At 40.1% G+C, this 24,342-nt stretch overlaps 1 protein-coding gene across 7 annotated transcripts in view; it reads right to left on the bottom strand.

The window, feature by feature from the left end:
• The window catches only part of SPP2 (secreted phosphoprotein 2), a 29,749-nt gene extending 29,465 nt beyond the window's left edge, over positions 1-284 (bottom strand). For 6 of the 7 annotated variants that reach the window (XM_017537719.2, XM_017537716.2, XM_017537717.2 and 3 more), the window contains exon 1: positions 88-281. In XM_017537719.2, the coding sequence (XP_017393208.1) occupies positions 88-154 (67 nt within the window). In that variant the 5' untranslated portion in view covers positions 155-281. Of the gene's footprint in view, positions 1-87 lie in introns of all 7 variants that reach the window. The other variant, XM_037741751.1, reaches the window with a different exon arrangement.
• Between the last annotated feature and the right edge of the window lie 24,058 nt (positions 285-24,342).

The raw sequence follows: 24,342 nt of genomic DNA, 5'->3' as shown, positions 1-24,342 counted from the left end.
GCACATGGGGCAAGGTGAGACAAGACACAGGTGCCAGCATGGCTCTGCATCATCCAGAGCAGGTGGCCAGGTGGGTGAATACCTTACCTGAGCAAGACCAGTAGTTCATTCCAAGAGCAAACATAATCAATAGCTTCATCATCTTCTTCTCCATTCTAGAAATAATGATTTTAATTGAGACACAGAGAGAATGTCTCTCTATGTGTTTCGGGATGACAATTCTTCCTAAGAGGAGCTGTCTTTATCAAACACTGGCTGCTTATTTTGACTGCAGCAATCTGTAACTTAAACAGAAACAATTGATCCTGGGGTCAATATTTTCTGCTGACTTTTCCTATGGAATGGTTCCAGTTTGAGGACACTTTTGAAGTTTACACCTCACCAGGGAACTTTAGCCCAAGGCAAAAGGTATCAGGAGGCTCAGGATTCCACGTGTGCTGTTTATTTTCCTCTATTTTAATTTCATTCTTTTGGGGGAGGGGATATAATCTTACGTTCAACAAAATGGTTAATCTTAAAATGTTGTGCATTGAGTTCCCTCATGGTTCTAAAGATCTTGAAGTTGACTGCTTATAAAAATAGTGTGGGTATTTCAAGATCTTCTTGGAAATTATGACTTTGGAGAATATAATTTTATATAGGCTCCTAAATATTCCAAGCAAGTACATGTGCAAAGCTGGAACACACCATCCTGTTAACCAACCTTCTGTGCTACTGGACAATTTTGCATGTCACCTGGATAATAAGGTATTTACATATTAATGATTCCCATGCACTGTAAGATCCCAAGGTAGCTTTGAATCATTAAAAAGGAGGGCTACTTTATTGGAAGTACAGTTTGTGTTGTATGTAGGTCATTGTGTTCTTATTTGTGAATTAAAGTGCATAAGAAGCTGTTATGGCTCAGAAAGACCTGGACTGGGATCTTGGCTCTACCATGCACCAGGTGTATACCCTTGGGCATGGTACTCAACACCTCTGAACCTCACTTTTCTCATCTATAAAATGGGCTTAAGTGGTTAGATGTCAGGTGTGTTATTAGTCAGGGTTCTCCAGAAAGGAGAACCAAAAGATAGAGGGAGAGAGAAAAAGAGATTTCGAGGAGTTGGCGCACACAATTGTGAAAGGTGGCAAGTCCAAAGTGTTGGTGTAAGCTGGGAGGCTGGAGCCCTCGTGAAGATTTGCTGTTTCAGCCAAAGGCAATTGACTGGCAGAATGTCTTCCTGCTCCAGGGAAGTCAGTCTTTTTCTATTCAGGGCTTCAACTGATTGGATGAGGCCCACCCACATAATGGAGGGTAATCTACTTTACACAAAGTCTGTTCATTTGAGTGTTTATCTCATTTTAAAAAATACCTTCCCAGAAACATCTAGAATGGTGTTTGACAAAATGTCTGAGTACCATGGCCTAGCCAAGTTGACACATAAAATTAGTCATCATATACCAGTTGAATAACAAACTCTCAGAAGAGTGCTTGGCAATTAATTGCTCAACAAATGGTAACCACTAGTAAGAACTCCATTCAATAGATACTTTTAGTATCTGCTATGTGTAAGGCAACAGGTCCAGAGAATATCTGAAATGAACTAATAATCCAGCCTGTCCTTCATAAACAGTGCAAATGTGTGTGCCAACACAGGAAGTACAAATCCCTGGAGGAATTCAGAAAGAAGCTGAAGAAAGGCTTCCTGGAGATGGTGGAAACGTTGGTGGTTTATGTTATTCTCTCAAGTTCAGTGCCCAGGAGATCATGTGTCTCTTTGACCTTGACCTTGATGGATGAAAACTTATTCAACAGGAGAGAAGGACCCTCAGCCCAGGGCAAAAGACCAGAAAAGGCAACACTGGCAAGGGGACTGCAGTCATTTGCCAAGGGATATAGAGGCAAGCAGGGATGTTCTTTAAAAGCAGGCAGGCACTGTTACCAACCAGGAGGAGGAGGAGACCTAAACATAATAGATGCACCCTCTAGGAAGGCAGTGATGCAAAGTTTAAATTCCTGCTACTAATATATAAGGCAACTTTATGAATCAAAGTATTGCCTCAGTTTTGCCTGCCCTCTTCACCAAGGGACAAAAGTATGCTTGTGATGACTTTACATACTGACCAGTATGTAAAGACATTCTTGCTACAAGTCTTACTTGTAGCGAAAGACGTTCTTGCTACAAGTCTTACTCATCAGCACTTTGGCGCAAAGGCATATTTAAATTCCCTGGATAATCTCAGCTTCTAAATGCTCATTCATCTCACTCATGCACAACTCTGGGTCCAGCAGCTTCTGGCCACTCTCCAGCCTCATCTCCAGCCATCCTCCCTCCCTCACTAGGTGTCCTTGAGTTCCTTGGGGACACCAAATGACTTCCATCCAAAGGCCTTTCCACATGCTATTCGCTGCATCAAACAATAATGACACTCCTCTTGCATGTCCCCAAATCAGCTTCTCTCTACCATTCAAGTCTCAGCTTAAAGAGCACCTCCTCAGAGAGCTTCCCTTGATCAAGCCCTGACCTAAGCCACTCTATCCTTTACCTGTCCATGCCAGTTCCCTGCTTCCCCTGTTCCTAACACAAATGGATAATGATCTTGCTGGTTTGCTTGATGTTGTCATTCTCCTCTAGTAGACTCTAAGCTCCATGAGGCAGAAACCATGACTGTCTTATTTATGATATCCTGAGCACCTGGATAGGAATACGATTAAGTATTTGTCGAATGAGTGAATGATGAATGAGCATACTTGGTCTCTCTGGACTTTAATCCAAGTCTTGCTGTTTGAAGCCGGCACTAATTTCTGGTATGTAATAGGTACACAGAGCAATGTGCTATGAGGTGATGACCATTAAAATTTGTAGTTCTGTTACTTTTAACCTGCTTTGAACTCAATTCCATTAGAGTCTTCCAGATTTAACTAATGGCACCATCTGGCACCAAACTCCATGGTCTCATTAAATGAGCAGTAGTAATAAAAGTAATTGCAAAAGAGTAGAGGAGATTAAGGAGACAACAATAAAATAATGTTGCCAGCACAGGGCTATTGATTTTGTTTGTAGCTTGCTGGTGTGGGGAGAGATGCTTTCATTTCGCAGATTCTCTTGGCTACAATTAAACATTGGCACCAGACATGCAGGGCAGGCACTGATTAGTGCTAAACAGTGATGATCTAAAAATGCCTCCGCAAACTTCTGTCATGTCTAGTAAACCTAGAAGATTAAATACAAGCCATCTATTAAGTTTCAGGCCATAATAATTTCATTTACTAGTCTTTCTCTCATCTGCAGAAATGTGTACAGCACTAATGCCCCCCAGTTTTCTGCTGCTCCAACACAAAATATTTAGGTAAGGTATTAGAAATTATGTGGCACTAAGTGAAAAGAGTTGTGTATAATAGCTTTTTTTTTTCATAGCCTCTGGAAATTTATATAAAATTTACCACAGAAAGCTTGACAAGAGCAATTGGAAACCTATCGAATAAAGACAGGTGGGCATGCACATTATAGACTAATAAGATTCCTTGCTATAATCTTTATCATTTCTTTTGAGATTATTCTTTTCATCTTGATCATCTCTATTGTTTGAGAAAAATCACCACATTTAGTGCAAATGTAAACCAAACCTTCATCTAATGCATAAACCACAGTTTTTGGTGCTGCCTTCCAATTTCATGTAATAGCATGATTTCTAAAATTCTGAACTCCACTCTCAAGATTTACCTTGATGGCTTATAGTTTGCAACACTTCCATGTTCAATGCTATTGTTACATTTATTTGGTAGGAGCCACAGGTTTATCTGTTAAGCAAAGTAGTACAGATCAGCAGTTCTCACAGTGCAGTCCCCAGACCAGCAGCTTCAGCACCTCCTAGGAACTTGCAAATTCCCAAACCCTATCACAGACCTGCTAAATCAGGAACTCGAGGAAGAAGATCCAGCCATCTATGCATGAACTGGTTTCCCTGTGATTCTGGCTTACACTCAAGTCTGAGATTCACTGGTACAGAGCAATAGTTCTCAGCAGGAGCGATTTTGCCTATTAGGGAGTACTTGGCAATATCTGAAGTCACTACCAATTGCCACAACAGGAGGAGAGGGTTCTACTGACCTCTAGTAGGTGAGAGCTACTACTGAACATTATTAATATAATGCACAGGACAGATGCCCACAAGAAAGAATTATCTGGTCCAAGATGTGAGTAGTGCCAAAGTTGAAAAACCCTGGAGTAGGAAAGGGCAAAGAAGAGTCAGCCTCATCTCTTTAAGGATGCGTCCCAAAGGTCACATACAGCATTACTGCCTGCATCTCATTGGCCAGAAATAAGTTATAGAGTTAACCTACTGTAAGGAACGGCAGGAAATGTAATCCACTGACTGAGAGGATAAATGTTGGAATAGTAAGCAAGACTTTGCCAACTTGAGTTGCAGAAACCAGGAAATTTATGCTGCATAGTACAGAGGTGAAGGGCATCTCCAGTAGGACAGTTGTGCGGGAAGCTAGAGGGCCATCCTTGCTTGGAAACTCTCAAGGAAAAGATGAAATTAATGGAGTCGTTGATAAAGAATATTCAGAAGAGATTTATATGTCTCATGGAAGGTTTTAGAGTTTAATTTCTGGTAGATACCAAAAAAACAAAGCACTTTTTTTCAATGAAATGTTATTTTCAGGAAAAATAAACATTTATTCAAGAAATGTTTATCAGTTGGGAAAGTCTTGGTTATAGTGTGGTAACAAACATTTCCAAAGTGGCAGTAGCTGAAAATAATAAGGTTTCATTTTTTTGCTTATACTACATATCTACCACAGGTCCAAAGGGGGGTTCTGTTCATCATAGTCACAAATGGATGCAAGGTAATGAAGCAGCCATCTACTATTATTTATTACTGTAAATAACACATAGCAGTAGATTCGCTGTCTTAACAGACTTCAAGTATACAATGCAGTATTGTCAACTGCAAGTACAAGGTCACACAGAAAATCCCTTGAAACTTTACATCTTGCATGACTGAAACTCTGCACCTATTGAACAACGCTCTTTCCTCTTTCTCCAACCCCTATCCTCCAACAACCAGCATTATATTTTCTGTTTCTATGAGTTTGGTTGCTTTAGAAACCTCATATAAATGGAATCATGCGCTATTTATCCTTTTGTGATTGGCTTATTTAACTTAGTGTTATGTCCTGGCATAATGTTCATCCATGTCATAGCATACAATAGGTTTATTTTTATAGCTAAGTAGTATTCCTGTGTACATACCACATTTGCCTTATCCATTCATCCATCAGTGAGCATTCAGGGTATTTCCACCTCTCGGCCCTTGTGAACAATGCTACAATAAACATGGGAGTGTAAATATCTCTTCAAAAACATGATTTCAGTTCTTTTGGATAAATTCCCGGACGTGGGATTATGACTCATAAGGTAATTATTTTTAAGTTTTTGAAGAGTCACCATACTGTTTTCTATACCAGCTGCACCATTTTACATTCACATAAACAGTGTTCAAGAGTTCCAACTCCTACACATGTTCACCAACACTTGTTATTTTGGATAATGACCATTCTAACAAGTGTAAGGTGACATCTTCTCATGGTTTTGATTTGCGTTTCTTTGATGACCAACGATGTTGAGCATCTTTTCATATACCTGGTTGGCTATCTGTATGTCTTACTTGGAAAAATGTCTATTCACATCTTCTGCCTATGTTTTCATTGGGTTATTTGTGGGTTTTTTGCCATTGAGTTGTAGGAATTCCTTATATATTTCAGACACTAATCTTTTATTAGATGTACAATTTGCAAATATTTTCTCCCATTTTGTAGGTTTCCTTTTCACACTGTTGGTTGTTTATTTCACTCTGCAGAAGTCTTTTAGTTTAATTAATTCTATTTGTCTGTTTTTGTTTTAGTTGCCTGTGCTTTTGGTGTCATGTCCAAGAAATCATTGTCAAGACCAATGTCATGAACTCTTTCCCTTATATTTTCTTCTAGGAGTTTTATAGTTTTAAGTCTTATGTTTAACTTTTTAATCCATTTTGAGTTGATTTTTATGTGTGCTGCAAGATTAGGATACAATCTCTTTTGCACATGGATATCCAGTTTTTCCCATACTATATTTGTTGAAGACACTAATTCTTCCTCACTGCTTATTCTGGGCTCCCTTGGCAAAGAGCAACGGATCATTTTTTGCATAGATTAATTTCTGGGCTCTCTATTCTGTTCTATTGGTCTGTTTATCTGTCTTTATGTAAGAAGCACAGTGTTTTGACTACTACAGTTGTATTTTGAAATCAAACAGTGTAACACCTCCATTTTTGTTCTTTCTAAAGATTAATTTTTGGTCTTTTTTGGTTCCATATAAATTATAGAATTGCTTTTTTTTCTATTTCTATTAAAATGCCCTTAGAATTTTTATAGAAACTGCATTGAATCTTTGGATTTCTTTGGGTAGCATGGTGAACATTTTAACAATATTATGTCTTTCAATTCCTAAAATATAGGTTGTCTTTTTATTTATCTGTGTCATCTTTGACTTCTTTCCCCAATGTTTTGTAGTTTTCAATGTGCAAGTCTTTTGTGTCTTTGGTTAAATTTATTTCTAGGTATTTAATTTATCTTGATGCTATTGTAAATAAATTGTTTTCTTAATTTCTTTTTTGGATTGTTTGTTGTTAGTGTATAGAAATGCAACTGATTTTTGTGTGTTGATTTTGCATCCGGTAGCTTTGCTGAATTCATTTTTAGTTCTAACAGGACTATGTGAAATCTTTAGGATTTTCTACATATAAGATTATGTCATCTGTGAACAGAGATAATTTTACTTCTTCTTTCTCAATTTGGATGCCTGTGATTTCTTTTCCTGGCCTACTACTCTGGCTAGGACTTTCAGTACAATGCTGAGTAGGAGTGGTGAATGTGGACATCCTTGCCTTCTTCTTCATCTTAGAGGAAAAGCTTTCAGTTTTTTACTATTGATGTATGATGAATAGCTAACAGTATGATGTTAGCTATCGGCTTTATATATATGGACTATATTATGTTGAGGTAATTTTCTTCTCTTCCTACTTTGCTGAGTGTTTTTTTATCATGAAAGGGTGACAAATTTTCTTAAATGCTTTTCCTGCATATATTTAAATGATTGTGTGATTCTTATACTTTGTTCTGTTAATGTGCAGTATCACACTGATGAATTTCTGTATGTTCAACCATTCTTGCATCCTAGAAATGAATCCACTTGGTCATGGTGTATAATTCTGTTAATGTGCTGTTTAATTTATTTGGCTAGTATTTTGTTAAGGATATTTGCACCTATATTCACCAGGGATATTAACCCATAATTTTCTTTCCTTGTAGTTTCTATTTCTGGGTAATTCTGGTCTCATATAATGAGTTTGAAAATGTTCACGTCTTTCCAATATTTTTGAAGAGTTTAGGGATTGGCATCAATTCTTTAAATGTTTGGTAGAATTCACCAGTGAAGCCATCTGGTCCTGGGCTTTTCTCTGTTGGGAAGTTTTTGATTACTATTTAATCTCCTTACAAGTTATACACCTGTTCAGATTTTCTATTTCTTCATTATTCAGTCTTTGTGGGTTGTGAGTATGCTTAAAATTTAAAGAGAAGATCTCTCATTATGTGTTATTTACCAGAAAAATCTGTTTTCCAACATATTGGCATGTAATTGTTCATAGTAGTCTCTTAGAATTCTTCTTATTTATTTGGCATTAGTTGTAATGCCTCCTCTTTTATTTCTTATTTTATTTATTTGAATCTTTTTAGTCTAGTTAAAAATTTGTCAATTTTATTGATCTTTTCCAAAAACAAACTCTTAGTTTGGCTGATTTTTCTATTGTTTTTCTATCCTCTATTTATTTCTGTTCGAATCTATATAGTTTCATTCTGCTAACTGTAGGGTTAGTTTATTGTTATTTATTCCTGTTCTTTGAGTTGTACGTTTAGGCTGTTTATTTGGGATCTTTTTTTTTTTAAATGTAAATATTTATCACTTCCCTCTTACTACTGTGTTGTCTGTGTCAAGTAAGTTTTGGTATATTACTTGTTTTCATTTGTATCAATACTCTCTGATTTCCCTTTCACTTCCTCTTTGTCCCATTGGGTGTTTAGGAAGGTGTTAATTTCTACATATTTGTGAATATTTGCTTTCCATCTGTTATTGATTTCTAGTTTTATTCCATTGTGGTTGAAAAAGATACTTGGTGTGATTTCAATCATTTTAAATCTATTAAGACTTGTTTTGTGACCTAACATGGGTTCTGTCTTGAAGAATGTTCTGTGTGTTTAAGAAAAACATGTATTCTTCTGCTCTTGGGTGGGATGTTCTGTATATGTCCATTACGTCCATTCAGACTACAGTCTCTGAATGGACATAATGGACATATACAGAACATCCCACCCTGCTAAATCCAGATAGAAGATCAATAAGGAAGAAGCAAGTCCTCTGCTTCCTTATTGATCTTCTATCTGGATTTAGCAGGGTGGGCTAATCCTCAGGCCCTCCTCGGCAGATGCTTGGCTGCCTGCATCAGTGAGAGCAGTGGTTGCAGGGAGCCTGTCCTTGGGGCACATGCATGTGCATTATGGCCCTGTTGCTGGGGGAAGCATGGCTGCTGACAGTGGCTGAAGCTGCAGGTAAGCTGTTCTCTCATGCCAGGGAACACATGCTGCAGCTCTGCTGCTGAGGAGGCAGGGTTAATGTCAGTGGCATGCATTTCATCCTTCACGGGCAGCAGAAGTGGCTGCAATGGATGGTGGCTGAGTCTGTTCTCAGGTATGTGCACAGCAGCCCTAGCGCTAGAGGAAGAAAGAGTTCCTGTCAGTGGTAGCCACCCCATGTATGCAGTTCTCAGGATCTAGGAAGCACATGCTTTGGCTCTCTTTGTCCTGTGGGCAGTCTCCATAGTGTCCTCAGCTGTCTGTTCCCTCAGGTGCAGGACACTCTGTGTGCTAAGATGCTGGGGACCCTGGTGCTCCACTGAATCCAACTTGCATTGTGCTGAGGATGTCCTCTTCGTGAATGCAGTGATAATGTTAGTGTGCTCCCAGAAATGTGTAAATGTAGGGGCTGTTAGGACCCAGGACTGGATGCAGTCTGGTAGGAGCTGAGCTCTCAAAATGGTGCCATGCTACAGCTGCTTAGGATTGGGGAAGAGGGGCTGGTTGTTTAACCCAGTGTAAGGCCCCTCTCTGGAAGTGTCTCCAGGCAGCTCCCTATGCTATCTTAGGTCTCACAAGTGTTGAAGTGTTCTCCCATGGCTAGGTTTGCAGAAGCTCATGGTGGGAATGTGTACAGCTGGGGATCTTTTACCCTTTCTTCAGACTGAGAAACCTCTCCAGGCTCCCAACCAATCCCAGTTAACTGACTGCCTTCCTTCTCTCTCTTTACATGCCTGCGGTGTTTTCTGTTACTTCTCCGTTAAATTCCAGTGTTCTCTCTCAGATTCTCTATTCAAAGTGTGATTATCTACTTACTATTTTGATTTTTCATGGAGGAGGCAAATCTCTGATGCCACTAGTTGGCCATCTTGAGGGTCTTCCTCACAGTCTATGTTGATGATGTAACATTTCTTTATATCCAGCTTGTATCCATTAACATATTTTTATAGTTATTTTTAATACTTTGTGTTTTAGCTTCTGTACCAGCATTTAAAATGATGCATGCACCATCATTGCAGTATTATACTATTCTGTATTTATCTGTATATTCAATTTTATCAGCAAACTTCATACTTTCATATGTTTTTGTGTTGCTATTCAGCAATCTTTTATTTTAATTTGAAGGACCCCTTTATCATTTCCTCTAAGGCTAGTCTAGTTGTGATGACCTCCCTCAGCTTTTGTTTATCTGGAAAAGTCTTCCCTTTCCTTCATTTTCAAAGCACCATTAAGCCACATACAGTATTTTTAGTTGGCAAGTTTTTACTTTCAGCACTTTGAATATATCATCTGAACCCCCTGATAGCTTATGTAGATTTCTTTTATTTTTAAATATATATATATATATATATATATATACACACACACACACACACATATATATATATATATATATATATGTATATTATTGCACTTTAGGTTCTGGGGTACCTGTGCAAAACATGCAGGATTGTTGCATAGGTACCTACATGGCAATGTGGTTTGCTGCTTCCATTCCCCCATCACCTATATCTGGTATTTCTCCCCATGTTATCCTTCCCCAACCTCCCTACGCCCCACTGTCCCTCTCAACAGACCCCAGTGTATCATGCTCCCCTCCCTGTGTCCATGTATTCTCATTGTTCAACATCCGCCTATGAGTGAGAACATGCAGTGTGTGATTTTCTGTTCTTGTGTCAGTTTGCTGAGAATAATGGTTTCCAGATTCAACCATGTCCCTACAAAGGACACAAACTCATTGTTTTTTATGGTTGCATAGTATTCCGTGGTGTATATGTATCACGTTATCCTTGTCCAGTCTATCATCAATAGACATTTGGGTTGGTTCCAGGTCTTTGCTATTGTAAACAGCGCCGCAATGAACATACGTGTGTATGTGTCTTTATCATAGAACGATTTGTAATCCTTTGCGGATATACCCAGTAATGGGATTGCTTGGTCAAATGGAATTTCTATTTCTAGGTCCTTGAGAAATTGCGACACTGTCTTCCATAATGGTTGAACTAATTTACACTCCCATCAACAGTGTAAAAGTGATCCTATTTCTCCATATCCTCTCCAGCATCTGTTGTCTCCAGACTTTTTAATGATCACTATTCTAACTGGCATGAGATGGTATCTCAATGTGATTTTGATTTACATATCTCCAATGACCCAGTGAAAATGAGCATTTTTTCATATGTTTGTTGGCCTAATCAATGTCTTCTTTTGAAAAGTGTCTGTTCATATCCTTTGTCCACTTTTAAATGAGTTTGTTTTTTTTCTTGTAAATCTGTTTTAGTTATTTGTGATTCTGGATATTAGCGCTTTGTCAGATGGGTGGATTCCAAAAAATTTTTCCCATTCTGTTGGTTGCCAGTTCACTCTAATGATTGTTTCTTTTGCTGTACAGAAGCTCTGGAGTTTAATTAGATTCCATTTGTCTGTTTTGTCTTTTGTTGCCAATGCTTTTGGCATTTTGGTCATGAAGTCCTTGCCTATGCCTATGTCCTGAATGGTTTTGCCTAGGTTTTCTTCTAGGGTTTTATGGTGTCAGGTCTTATGTTTAAGTCTTTAGTCCATCTGGCGTTAATTTCAGTGTAAGGTGTCAGAAAGGGGTCCGGTTTCTGCTTTCTGCACATGGCTAGGCAGTTTTCCCAACACCATTTATTAAACAGGGAATCCTTTTCCCATTGCTTGTTTTTGTCAGATTTATCAAAGATCAGATGGGTGTAGATGTGTGGCGTTGCCTCTGAGGCCTCTGTCCTGTTCCGTTGGTCCACATCTCTGTTTTGGTAACTGTACCATGCTGTTTTGATTATTGTAGCCTTGTAGTATAGTTTGAAGTCAGGTAGCATGATGCCTCCAGCTTTGTTCTTTTTGCTTAGAATTGTCTTGGCTATGCGGGCTCTCTTCTGGTTCCACATGAAGTTTAAGGTGGTTTTTTCTAGCTCTGTGAAGAGGGTCATAAGTAGGTTGATGAGGATAGCATTGAATCTGTAAATTACTTTTGGCAGTATTTCCATTTTCATAATACTGATTCTTCCTAACCATGAGCATGGAATGTTTTTCCATCTGTTTGTGTCCTCTCTTATTTCCTTGAGCAGTGGTTTGTAGTTCTCCTTGAAGAGGTCCTTTGCATCCTTTGTTAGTTGTATTCCTAGGTGTTTGATTCTCTTTGTAGCAATTGTGAATGGCAGTTCATTCTTGATTTGGCTCCCTTTAAGTCTGTTATTGGTTCATAGGAACGTTTGTTATTTCTGCACATTGATTTTGTATCCTGAGACTTTGCTGAAGTTGCTTATCAGTTTCAGGAGATTTTGGGCTGAGACAATGGGGCTTCTAAATATACAATTATGTCATCTGCAAATAGAAACAATTTGACTTCCTCCTTTCCTAATTGAATACACTTTATTTCTTTTTCTTGCCTGATTACTCTGGCTAGAACTTCCAATACCATATTGAATAGGAGTGGTGAGAGAGGGCAACCTTGTCTAGTGCCAGATTTCAAAGGGAATGCTTCCAGTTTTTGCCCATTCAGCATGATATTGGCTATGGGTTTGTAGTAAATAGCTTTTATTATTTTGAGATACATTCCCTCGATATCTAGTTTATTGAGAGTTTTTAGCATAAAGGGCTGTTGAATTTTGTTGAAGGCTTTCTCTACATCTATTGAGATAATCATGTGGGTTTTGTCTTTTGTTCTGTGTATGTGGTGGATTACATTTATGGACTTGCGTATGTTGAACCAGCCTTGCATCCCCAGGATGAAACCTACTTGATCATGATGGATAAATTTTTTGATGTGCTGTTGCAATCAGTTTGCCAGTATTTTATTGAAGATTTTTGCCTCTATGTTCATCATGGATATTGGTCTGAAGTTTTCTTTTCTTGTTGAGTCTCTGCCAGGTTTTGGTATCAGGATGACGTTGGTCTCATAAAATGATTTGGGAAGGATTCCCTCTTTTTGGATTGTTTCAAATGGTTTCAGAAGGAGTGGTACCAGCTCCTCTTTGTACGTCTGGTAGAATTCAGCTGTGAACCCAACTGCATCTGGGCTTTTTTTGGTGGGTAGGATATTAATTGCTGCCTCAACTTCAGCCCCTGTTATTGGTCTGTTCAGGGTTTCAAATTCTTCCTGGTTTAGGCTTGGGAAGGTGCAAGTGTCCAGGAATTTATCTATTTCTTGCAGGTTTACTGGTTTATGTACATAGAGTTGTTTGCAGTAATCTCTTATTGTAGTTTGTATTTTTGTGGAATCAGTGGTGATATCCTCTTCACCATTTTTTATTGCATCTGATTCTTTCCTTTTTTTTTTTTTTTTTTTTAATCTGGCTAGTGGTCTGTCTATTTTGTTGATCTTTTCAAAAACCAGCTGTTGGATTTATTGATTTTTTTGAAGGGTATTTTGTGTCTCTGTCTCCATCAGTTCTGCTTTGATCTTGGTTATTTCTTGTTGTCTGCTGGCTTTTGAGCTCCTTTTTATCTTGCTCCTCTATCTCTTTCAATTTTGATGATAGGGTGTCGATTTTAGATCTTTCCTTATTTCTCATATGGGCATTTATTGCTATAAATTTTCCTCTAGACACTACTTTAAATGTGTCCCAGAGAATCTGGTATGTTGTGTCTTCATTCTCATTGGCTTCAAAGAACATCTTTATTTCTGCCTTCATTTCATTATTTATCCAGTCAACATTCAAGAGCCAGTAGTTCAGTTTCCATGAAGTTGTGCAGTTCTGAGTTTCTTAATCCTGAGTTCTAATTTGATTGCACGTGGTCTGAGAGACTGTTTGATATGATTTCCATTCTTTTGCATTTGCTGAGGAGTGATTTACTTCCAATTATGTGGTCAATTTTAGAGTAGGTGTGATGTGGTGCTGAGAAGAATGTATATTCTGTGGATTTGCGGGGGAGAGTTCTTTAGATGTCTATTAGGTTTGCTTGGTCCAGATCAGAGTTCAAGTCCTGGATATCCTTGTTAATTTCCTGTCTTGTTGATCTGTCTAATATTGACAGTGGAGTGTTAAAATCTCCCACTATTATTGTGTGCAAGTCTAAGTCTCTTTGTAGGTCATTAGGAACTTGCTTCATGTATCTGGGTGCTTCTGTGTTGGGTATGTATATATTTCAGATTGTTAGCTCTTCTTGTTGCATTGATCCTTTTACCATTATGTAATGCCCTTCTTTGTCTCTTTTGATCTTTGTTGGTTTAAAGTCTGTTTTATCAGAGACTAGGATTGCAACTCCTGTTTGGTTTTTGCTCTCCATTTGCTTGGTAAATCTTCCTCCATCCCTTTATTTTGAGCCTGTTTGTGTCCTTGCATGTGAGATGGGTTTCCTGAATATAGCACAACGATGGGGTTTGACTTTTTATCCAACTTGCCAGTCTGTGTCTTTTGACTTGGGCATTTAGCCCATTTACATTTAAGGCTAATATTGTTATGTGTGAATTTGATACTGCCATTTTGATGCTAGCTGGTTGTTTTTCCCATTAGTTGACAGTTTCTTCATTGTGTCAATGCTCTTTACCATTTGGTATGTTTTTGGAGTGGCTGGCACTGGTTGTTCCTTTCCTTGTTTAGTGCTTCTTTCAGGAGCTCTTGTATGTCAGGCCTGGTGGTGACAAAATCTCTCAGCAATTGCTTGTTTGTAAAGGATTTTATTTCTCCTTCACTTATGAAGCTTAGCTTGGCTGGATATGAAATTCTAGGTTGAAAGTTCTTTTCTTTAAGGATGTTGGATATTGCCCCCACTCTCTTCTGGCTTGTAGGGTTTCTGCCAAGAGATCTACCATGAGTCTGATTGGCTTTCCTTTGTGGGTAACCTGACCTTTCTCTCTGGCTGCCCTTAGCATTTTTTCCTTCATTTCAACCCTGATGAATCTGAAAATTATGTGCCTTGGGGTTGCTGTTCTTGAGAAATATCTTTGTGGTGTCCTCTGTATTTCCTGTACTTGAATATTAGCCTGCCTTGTTAGGTTGGGGAAGTTCTGGATAATATCCTGAAAAGTGTTTTCCAGCTTGGATTCATTCTCTCCATCACATTCAAGTACACCTATCAAATGTAGATTAGGTCTTTTCACATAATCCCATATTTCCTGGAGGCTTTGTTCATTTCTTTTCACTCTTTTTTCTCTAATCTTTCCTTCTTTCTTTATTTCATTGAGTTGATCTTCAATCTCTTATATCCTTTGTTCTGCTTGGTCGATTTGGCTACTGAAACTTGTGTATGCTTCACGAAGTTCTCCTGTTGTGTTTTTTAGCTCCATCAGGTCATTTATATTCTTCTCTAAGCTGTTTATTCTCATTAGCATTTCGTCAAACCTTTTTTCAAGGTTCTTAATTTTTTTGCATTGGGTTAGAACGTGTTCTTGTAGTGCAGAGAAGTTTGTCATTACCCGCCTTCTGAAGCCTGTTTCTGTCAATTCATCAGACCCATTCTCCATCCAGCTTTTTTCCCTTGCTGGTGGAGTTGTGATCCCTTGGAGGAGGAGAGGTGTTCTGGTTTTGGGTATTTTCATCTTTTTTGCACTGGCTTCTTCCCATCTTTGTGGATTTATCTACCTGTGGTCTTTGTAGTTGGTGACTTTTGGATAGTGTCTCTGAGTGGATGTCCTTTTTGTTGATGATGAAGTTATTTATTTCTGTTTTTTAGTTTTCCTTCTGACAGGCCCCTCTGCTGTAGGACTGCTGGAGGTCCACTCAAGACTCTGCTTGCCTGGGAATCACCTGCAGTGGCTTCAGAACAGTAAGGGTTTCTGCCAGTTTCTTCTTCTGTTATCTTCGTCTCAGACAGATACCCACCAGATTTCAGCCTGAGCTCTCCTTTGTGTGATGTTTCTTCAGATATATGGGGGTCAGGGAGCTGCTTGATGAGACAGCCTGATCCTTATAGGAGCTCAAGTGCTGAGCTATGAGCTCCATTGTTTCATTCAGAGCTGCTGGGCAGGTACATTTCAGTCTGCTGCAGCGGAACTCATAACTGCATTTTTTCCCAGGTGATCTGTCCTGGGAAGTTGGTGCTTTATTTATAAGTTCCTGATGTGCTGCTGCCTTTTTTCAGAGATGCCCTGCCCAGCTAGGAGGTAGCCTCGTCACAGTCTGCTAGCAGAGGCATTGCTGAGCTGCTGTGGGCCCTGCCCAGCTGCTGTGTGAACTTCCTTGTGGTTTTGTTTATAGAGGTATAGTTAGAGCTGACTCAGTAATGGTGGTCTGCCTCAGTAATGGTGGATTGCCATTGTAATGGCAGACTACCTCTGTAATGGTGGACTACCTTGATTGTGGTGGACTGCCTTGATAATGGCAGACTGTGTCGGTAGTGGTGGACTTCCTCAGTAATGGTGGAAGTCCTTCCCCCCACAGAGCTGGGCCGTCCCAGGTCCAGCTGTGCTTGCTGTGAAACTCTTAATCTAGAGCGTTTCAAATTGCTGGTCTTTGTGGGGGTGGGACCTGCCAAGCCAGATCACCTGGTTCCCTGTTTCAGTTCCGTTTTTTTCAGTTGAATGGGTGGCTCTGTCTCCCAGGCATTTCAGGTGCCAGTTGAAATGGCTGCCCAGGTTTGTGTGAGTTTTTGTGCAGAGACCTGCTGTGCTGGCTGAAACAGCCTTGCTAGAAACTTGTGGTACTTTTCGGCCCTGGAATCTCCTGGTTTGTGGGCAGTAATAACTCATTTGGAAATGCCATGATCACTCAACCTCTGCATTGTTCTCTCTGGGAACCGCACTCCAGAGGTGTTCCTATTCAGCCATCTTAGATCTGCCTTCCAGGAGTTTTCTTTTATGCTTTTCTCTTGATACCTTCAGAATTCCCTCTTTGTCTCTGACTTTTGATCATTTGATTATTGTGTTCCTCCATATGGACTTCTTTTGATTCATCCTATTTGGAGACCATTGGGCTTCTTGAATCTGGATGTGCATTTTCCTTCCCAATTTTTGAAAAGTTCTTGCCATTATTTTCTCAAATAAGCCTTGTGCTCATTTTTCCTTCTTTTCTGAGACTCACATAATGCATAGCCTGGTTTACTTGATGGTGTTCCATAAGTCCCTTAGACTTTCTTTACTCTTTTATATTTTTTTTTCTTCTTGCTCCTCTGATTGGGTAATTTCAAATGGGTAATTTCAAATGATCTGTCTTTGAGTTAGCTGATTCTTCTGCTGATAAAGTCTGTTGAACTTCTCTAACGAATTTTTTAGTTCACTTAGTATTCTTCAACTCCAAAATTTCTCTTTGTTTTTTATATTTTTTATTTATTTGTTGAAATTCAAATTTTGTTCAGGCACTATTTTCTTGAGCTCACTTAGTGTATCATGATGGTTATTTTGAATTCTTTGTTGGGTGTTTTGTATACCTTCACTTATTTAGGGTCAGTCTCTGTAGATTTATTCTGTTTCTTTGATTAGGCTGTAGTTTCCAGTTTCTTTCTGTTTCTGTAGCTTGGAGTTAATGTCTGCAAATTTGAAGGAACATCATCTTTCCCAGTCTTCACAGACTGGCTTTATACAGGGAAAGACCTTTGCCAATCAGCACAGGTAGAAAATCTGGGGACCTCTCAAACCTTTTCTATGGATGTGTTTTCTCTTTGTGTGTGTAAATTTCTAAATAGAAAAATTTGCTTGTTTCTATTTTCATAGACTCGTAATCTCTTACTTCCTCTGGTGTCTACCTGCTGTATTGTGTGTCCTCTGTATCAGCAGCATGTGCCCCAGCTTTTGAATTTTTTTCAGTAGTCACCAGGAATCTAGAATATGTTAGGTCCCATCAGCACCCTGCATTTGATGAGACAGAAATCAATATTTCAGGCAGCTCTGCCAAATGCCTTCCTCCAATAATTTCTTTCCCCAGGGAGAAATTATGGTTTGAGAGTTTTTAACCCACTCATTCTATGTTGAGCCAAAGAGGAGGGGCTATGGTAAATGAGTATGTATTAGGCCAAACTGTTGCCTTTATTTTCAGTGGTCCTACCAGCATGGAGCTTCTTCCTGCCAGTGCTTATATTCAGGCAGACAGAAACCAGTCCCTCAGGCAGCCACTCAGAAAGCTGGACCATTAGACACATGATTCATTTCTTTCCCTCCTAAGGAAGAAGCCAGGAGTTGTGGGGTTTTTGCCCATTTGTTTGTGCTGTACTGAAGGGAAGGACAAGGCAAAAAAAAAAAAAAAGTGCCTTGAATTTTCCTGCTGACTTTTATGCAGCTGGTCTTATGCTCATCTTGGATGCAAGAACTTCTTCTTATCTGTTTCTGGGTTTCTCAGAAAGGAAATTACCCCATGCATTACTATTAAATCAGTGTGTACATGGGCAAAAGGGGGGGGGTCTGAATCTTTGAATCCACTATTATGCTAGCATCACTCATAAACTTCTTCTTGAATATTGGTAGTTAGCAATGCCAGATGGAAAGAGAGCTCTGGAAGGTTTCACAGCAGTAATTAAATGCTCTAGACTGGAGCTCACTAGCTAGACCTAGTCATATGACTTTACCTAATTCAAAGAGAGTAGGAAGGCAAGTCCTGCCATGTATCTTAAAGGCTGAGACCAAAATACTTGTCACAGCACACTAATAACAACCACAAAAGGAAATATGGTGTCACTGTGAACAATATTTACAGTCACGATAATACAAACACTGAACAATAACAATAACTATAATATGACTCCCTTGGGAGGATGAAGGTGGGGTTGGGAACAGGGCATGAAATTATTCAGTGACCATAGGAAGTCACAAATACTAAAAAATCAAAAAAAGCAGTACAAGACTATCATTTAGAAATAGGAAAAGAAAAACAAACAGGCAAAAGACTTTTAAGTGCTTACTTCAGCTCTTGGAGTGAAGTAAGGCAAGGATTTAAATGCACAATAATACATGTCAACCATCTAGGAAGAAAAGGGAAGAATGCAGTGAGTTGCCTTATCAGCTTCCCCTGCCAATCAACTCCAGATGCTCAGACTTAGAGCAAATCCTGTGTCTGTTCCCAGTTTCACAACCAGCAAATTAGCACCATTTAAAAGCAGAAAACCTGAAGAACTGAGTAACTTTCATTTGAAGGATAATTTGCAAATTTGGGTACTTCCAGTAACCAAGTCTAATCCTGTGCTAACTGCTTGGAAGCACAATAGCATTACTATGTGACCAGAATCCAAATATTTTAAAACAACAGACTTTCATTTTTAAAATGTAAATCAGTGAACATGTTTGTGGGCTTGGCCATTGAAGGCACTCTGAAAACTTCTCTAAAAGCTTCTGTGATGATTTCAAATTCTTGGGATTGCTTTGTACCTCTCCAAAATTACTAGGAAGTATGAAGTTATTTTCTTTTTTCCCCCATTTATTTATTTTATTGCATTTTAGGTTTTGGGGTACATGTGAAGAACATGCAAGATTGTTGCATAGGTACACATGTGGCAGTGTGATTTGCTGCCTTCCTCCCCATCACCTACATCTGGCATCTCTCCCCTTGCTATCTCTACCCAACTCCCCACCCCCACCGTCCCTCCCCTATTTCCCCCCAACTGACCCCAGTGTGTAGTGCTCCCCTCCCTGTGTCCATGTGTTCTCATTGTTCAACACCCGCCTATGAGTGAGAACATGCGGCGTTTGATCTTCTGCTGTTCTGTCAGTTTGCTGAGAATGATGGTTTCCAGGTTCAACCTGGGAAGATAGATACATTTTTAGAACAGTCATTTTCCAAACATGTGCTGTTGAAAAATATGGTGAGAGGGGCACGTCTTGGGGTCTAAAACCTCTATCTTCTTGTAGGCTTCTAACCAAGGCACCTAGTCCTTAGTGACTGAAATCATTAAACTCTTTTTATTTGTCTCACTTAGATGTGAATAATGATGACTGCCTTGCTTCTTCTCATCAGATGCACTCAATTGCCTGTATCTTTCTTCTGAAGACTGTCATGAAGGTGTTGGTGGGAAAATACTCAAGATAGGGAAATAAAAAACTTGTAATTTCACCTCATTCTGCATTTCAAAGCCAACCTCCTGCTGCCTAATCCTATTTTGCACATTAGAAACTGAAAATTACCTTGGCCTCCCTGTGTGACTCTGAGATACTTCTAATCTCTGCTCCCTTCCCACACCCTTAGGCAGATGGGGCTCCTGGGCCAACTAGGGGTGATGTCACGTTCTCAAAGAGACAAAAAAGAATTGAGATAAATAATTTCCAAAGTATTTTCTAGTTTCGATGCAACCACTTGAATGGTTTTCATGTGCTAAAAACTACGCTGAGCACTCACATCCCCATGAAAACCCAGCAGGAGAAAGCAAATGTGACTCCCTTTTTGCAGACAGGAACATGGTCCCCAGATTGCAGAGTTAGTGATGGAGGCAGATGTCTGAGTTCTCCACTGGGTTGTTATACTGCCTTCCACTAGGCAGACTTGCCATGGCCACGTGGGTGGTAAGACTCTCCCTTAGGAACACCACTGTAGGTTTGGAGGAATTGGGAGCCAAGGCAAAGCCTAAGTAGAGAGAAGAGGGAAAAGGTTCAACAGGCATTGCAGGGGACTTACTCTTCCTTTTGACTAAAACCCACTACTTTGCCTTCTTCATGGCCAAGTGACTTTGCCCTACCAGGCTCAGCTCAGACTCCACCACCCTTGTACAGCTTAATCCCATGCTCTCTGCCTCTGCTCCAACCCCATGGGTCCTATAGCAGCTCCCTGGAATTTCCTCTATTATGCTCCTCACACTGTATTAATATCTTGAGTTTGTCTTTCTCCCTCATTAGACTGTGGGTTTTTCAAAGGCAGGAGTTATGTCAATTATTGCAAATAATTCAATAAATGATTGTTGAATGAATAAATAAATGCATAAAGGGATGACTGGGTTCAGATGAGGAAACTGGAGCTTTGTGATCTGCCCAATTTCACATCACTAGTTATGCCTGTACGTATCTAAAAGTTAGGTCTCCTAATTTCTGACCCAGGGCTTTTTCTACTGTACTTCACTAAACTCTGAATTTCTTTTCCTCTTTAAGAGTCCCCTATAAAATTCCGCTTACACTCCGGGAGAAGTTAACATAACTATTTGAAAGGAAATAGAACGTAGATTAAGGACATAGCAGGAAAAAAAAATGACAAAGTTAGGAGGAAAAGAGAACATTAAAAAGTGACTGAATAAGACAGATGGCCAGTCAAACCTTTACTGATTTCAGATTATCATGTAGGGGTGATCTCCGGAATGTAGTTTGGCTATGCGTAAGGAAAAGCAGGGACTTAGACTCAAGAGATTCACGTGCTCTATTTCCACACGTTTTGATACTAAAGTCTAAGAAATATACAGAATTAATAATATATAATTAATTAATTAATGTCGAAAACTGTGAAGGGTCTGAGATTTCACGAAACGTGCAGCTAGCATGAATGCTGAAAGAAGACACAGATTTTCGTGTTAGAGATGAAAGATAGTTTATCACTTACAGCAGGTGCAAGGGTTTCGGTATTGTTTGCACTGGTTACTTGAGCTACAGTTCTCACAGAGAAACACGAAAATAGCCGTATTATACCTGCATATGCAGTCAATTTTGTTTACAGCAGAAGAACAGTACACTGATCTGAGAGAAATGGAATCATTTATTATGGGCAGGAAGCACACCTGCCCTTTTCTTTAGAGAACGACATTATCTGTATTATATTGGGAAGCTAGGATGTCTGTCCTCTGTTCTGAAGGGAAACTTTATCTTGATCTTCCAAGGCTGTTCAGAAACAAAGGTAGTCAGTGTCTCTATTCATAAGATGTGCAGAAACATAAGAAACAAATGAATAGTCACCTCCCACCCCCACCAATAATGAGCTAATTTCTTTGTTGACTCACCTATTCAATAATATTTAGTGGCCGGGCGCGGTGGCTCAAGCCTGTGATCCCAGCACTTTGGGAGGCCGAGGCGGGTGGATCACGAGGTCAAGAGATCGAGACCATCCTGGTCAACATGGTGAAACCCTGTCTCTACTAAAAATACAAAAAATTAGCTGGGCATGGTGGTGTGTGCCTGTAATCCCAGCTACTCAGGAGGCTGAGGCAGGAGAATTGCCTGAACCCAGGAGGCGGAGGTTGCGGTGAGCCGAGATTGCGCCATTGCACTCCAGCCTGGGTAACATGAGTGAAACTCCGTCTCAAAAAAAAAAAATAATAATAATAATAATAATAATAATATTTAGTAATCATGTGTCAGGCACTGAGCAGCATGTGGGGGATACAATAGTGGGCGAACCTCCATATGGTTCCTGGCTTCAGGGAGCTTACACTTTAGTGGAGAAGATTAAATATTAATCAGATACTCTCATAAATGCACACAAAGTGACACAGTGACAAAGAATCTCGAAAGGAGTCAATGGCATTCCGGAGGGGCTCTGTAGGAAGTGTTGCAAAATTGCATCACAGGAGCATTTGAGGTAGGGAGTCAAGAAAGGCTTTCCTGAAAAAGTGGATCTTGAGATGAGACCCAAAAAGCAAGTCAGAATTAATGAGGCAGAGAAGAGAGACCAGAGGTTCCAAGGCAGATGGAATAGAGCAAGAAAAGGAACTGCAGCAGGAAGGAGAATGTCATTCCTGAGTGAGGGCATCATACAGCTTGCTCAATGTGGTCATATTTTATGCCTGTTGTCCTAGGCTAATTATTAACAGCATCTCTTTCCCTCTCCGTAGTGTCCTTGAGGAATTGAGACAGTCAGAGATCGAGAGGGGGAATGTGTATCAGATAAGCCTAGAAAGGTAAGTAAGACCAGAGCATTTTGAGCCTTGCAGCCTCCAGTAACAATTTTGTTCATTAATCCAAGAGCAAGAGGAAGATGTTTAAGGGTTTTAAAATACTACATGACCAGAGTTTTATTTTGAAGAGAGCACTTTGGTCTAGAGTTGGAGAAGAGTTAGTGGAGGGCAGGAATAAGTAGGTGAACAAGGAAGTGTTTCTATTACTGTGGGTCAGGCAAAGATAACAATCCAAGCTGGACAAAGATGTAGGAGTAAGGAAGGAGAGAAGTGATTAGGTTTAAGAGATATTTAGAGGATACAATCAACAGGATATGAAGAGAAAGGTTAGAGGGTGCCAAAAATGCCTCCAAGATTTCCGTCTGGGAGAAACATTAAAGAGTGGCAGGACATGACTAAAGAATAGCTCATGTCTATTAATCCCAGAATTTTGGGAGACTGAGGCAGGTGGATTATTTGAGGTCAGGAGTTCAAGACCAGCCTGGCCAACATGGTGAAATCCCGTCTCTACTAAAAATACAAAAATTAGCCTGACAGCAGTGGAGTACACCTGTAATCTCAGCTACTTGGGAGGCTAAGGCAAGAGAATTGCTTGAGTGTGGGAGGCGGAGGTTGTAGTGAGTGGAAGGAGAGCTTCAGACAGAGCACATGTGCACACACACACACACACACACACACACACACACACACACACATACACACACAAGCAAGGCAGGGCCCAAAGTCCTGCTACTCCTCTCCACACTCGATAAATTCTCTCAAATGCAGTCAGGTAGGCCCCCATCCTGCTTTCTGCTTGCCTGCCTGGACCCTGCCTGTTCCCTCATTTTTCTACCACCAGGTTCATTCCCACAACCAAAGACAGCCTGGTGGACCAAGCAGGAAACTCCACTCTTCAGAAGGCTGTGAGAGGAGAAGGAGGGGCCAACACTCATCATGTAACACCTGTCCTTTCCTCTCTGCCACATTCACAGAAATCACTTAAAAGGAACCCAAATGGTCAAGGTCTGTTGGTGTTTGTTTGGACCAAAGTCCATGTGCTCTCCTTCCATTGATTCTGGCAGTGACAAAATGTCAGCATTTCAAAGCAGGGAGAGCCTGCATAATTATTTGGTTCAAATCATTCCTTTTTCTAATGAGGGAACTGAAGCCCAGAGAATCTTCGTGATCTGTCTCATCAGTGGGGTTTTCGCATTCTTTGAGAATGTGAGATACTGGAGAATTCATCTGAGCACATCGGATGAAGAAGCGAGCCATGATGCTCAATGAAAATGAACTTATCTTCCCTCTCTGAACTCAAAAGTGCTTCCATTCATGTCAAATGCTCTTCAAGTCTGAAAATGAAATCCTCCTGTCTTTTCATAGGGAGAGAAATTGTGTCACGTAATTATGGAAGGATCAGAAGAGGAAACCTCATAACAAAGGAACCTAAATCCAGGATTCGGGAGCTCTCAGCAGTGGAAGGAAAATCATTCTCTTGACCTGGAAATGACCCTCCCTTGGAATGACAGTTTCATGGTTTCCTGACACTCCGAAGGATAGCAGGGCTCAAAGTCCTGGGGTTTTGATGGGTTTTCAAGGGACTGGGGGGCGGTGGAGAGGGTGGGAGAAGGATGGGAGTTTCTGCAGGGGACGGGGCTACTGCTTGGTGTTGGTGTCCTCAGGCTGTCCCGGGGAGGGGGCTGTTAGGGAATGGACCGTGGAGAAACCTGCAGGGGTCCAGGAACTCCAGTCTTGTCAGTTCTGGGTCACCGAAGGCACATGGCTTAGAATAATGCATCCATAAATCACCTTATGCATCTGAAAGAAACTGACAGCGGGGCTCAAAAGGACATCCATTTCTGGAATAATCCAAGAGTGCTGCAGCTTCAGCAGAGCAGATTCGATGGGGAGGAGGGGATTTTCATTTTGCAGTAGTTTTGCCTCCTTTGGGAGGTTTATCCAGAGGACATGAGAGGTGAAGTTGAAGGCAAAAGCCCTCACCGTCAACCCAG

This window comes from Cebus imitator, unplaced genomic scaffold (assembly GCF_001604975.1).
Source record: "Cebus imitator isolate Cc_AM_T3 unplaced genomic scaffold, Cebus_imitator-1.0 Scaffold106, whole genome shotgun sequence".
NCBI lineage: Eukaryota > Metazoa > Chordata > Mammalia > Primates > Cebidae > Cebus > Cebus imitator.
This window is presented reverse-complemented; position numbering and strand designations above follow the sequence as displayed.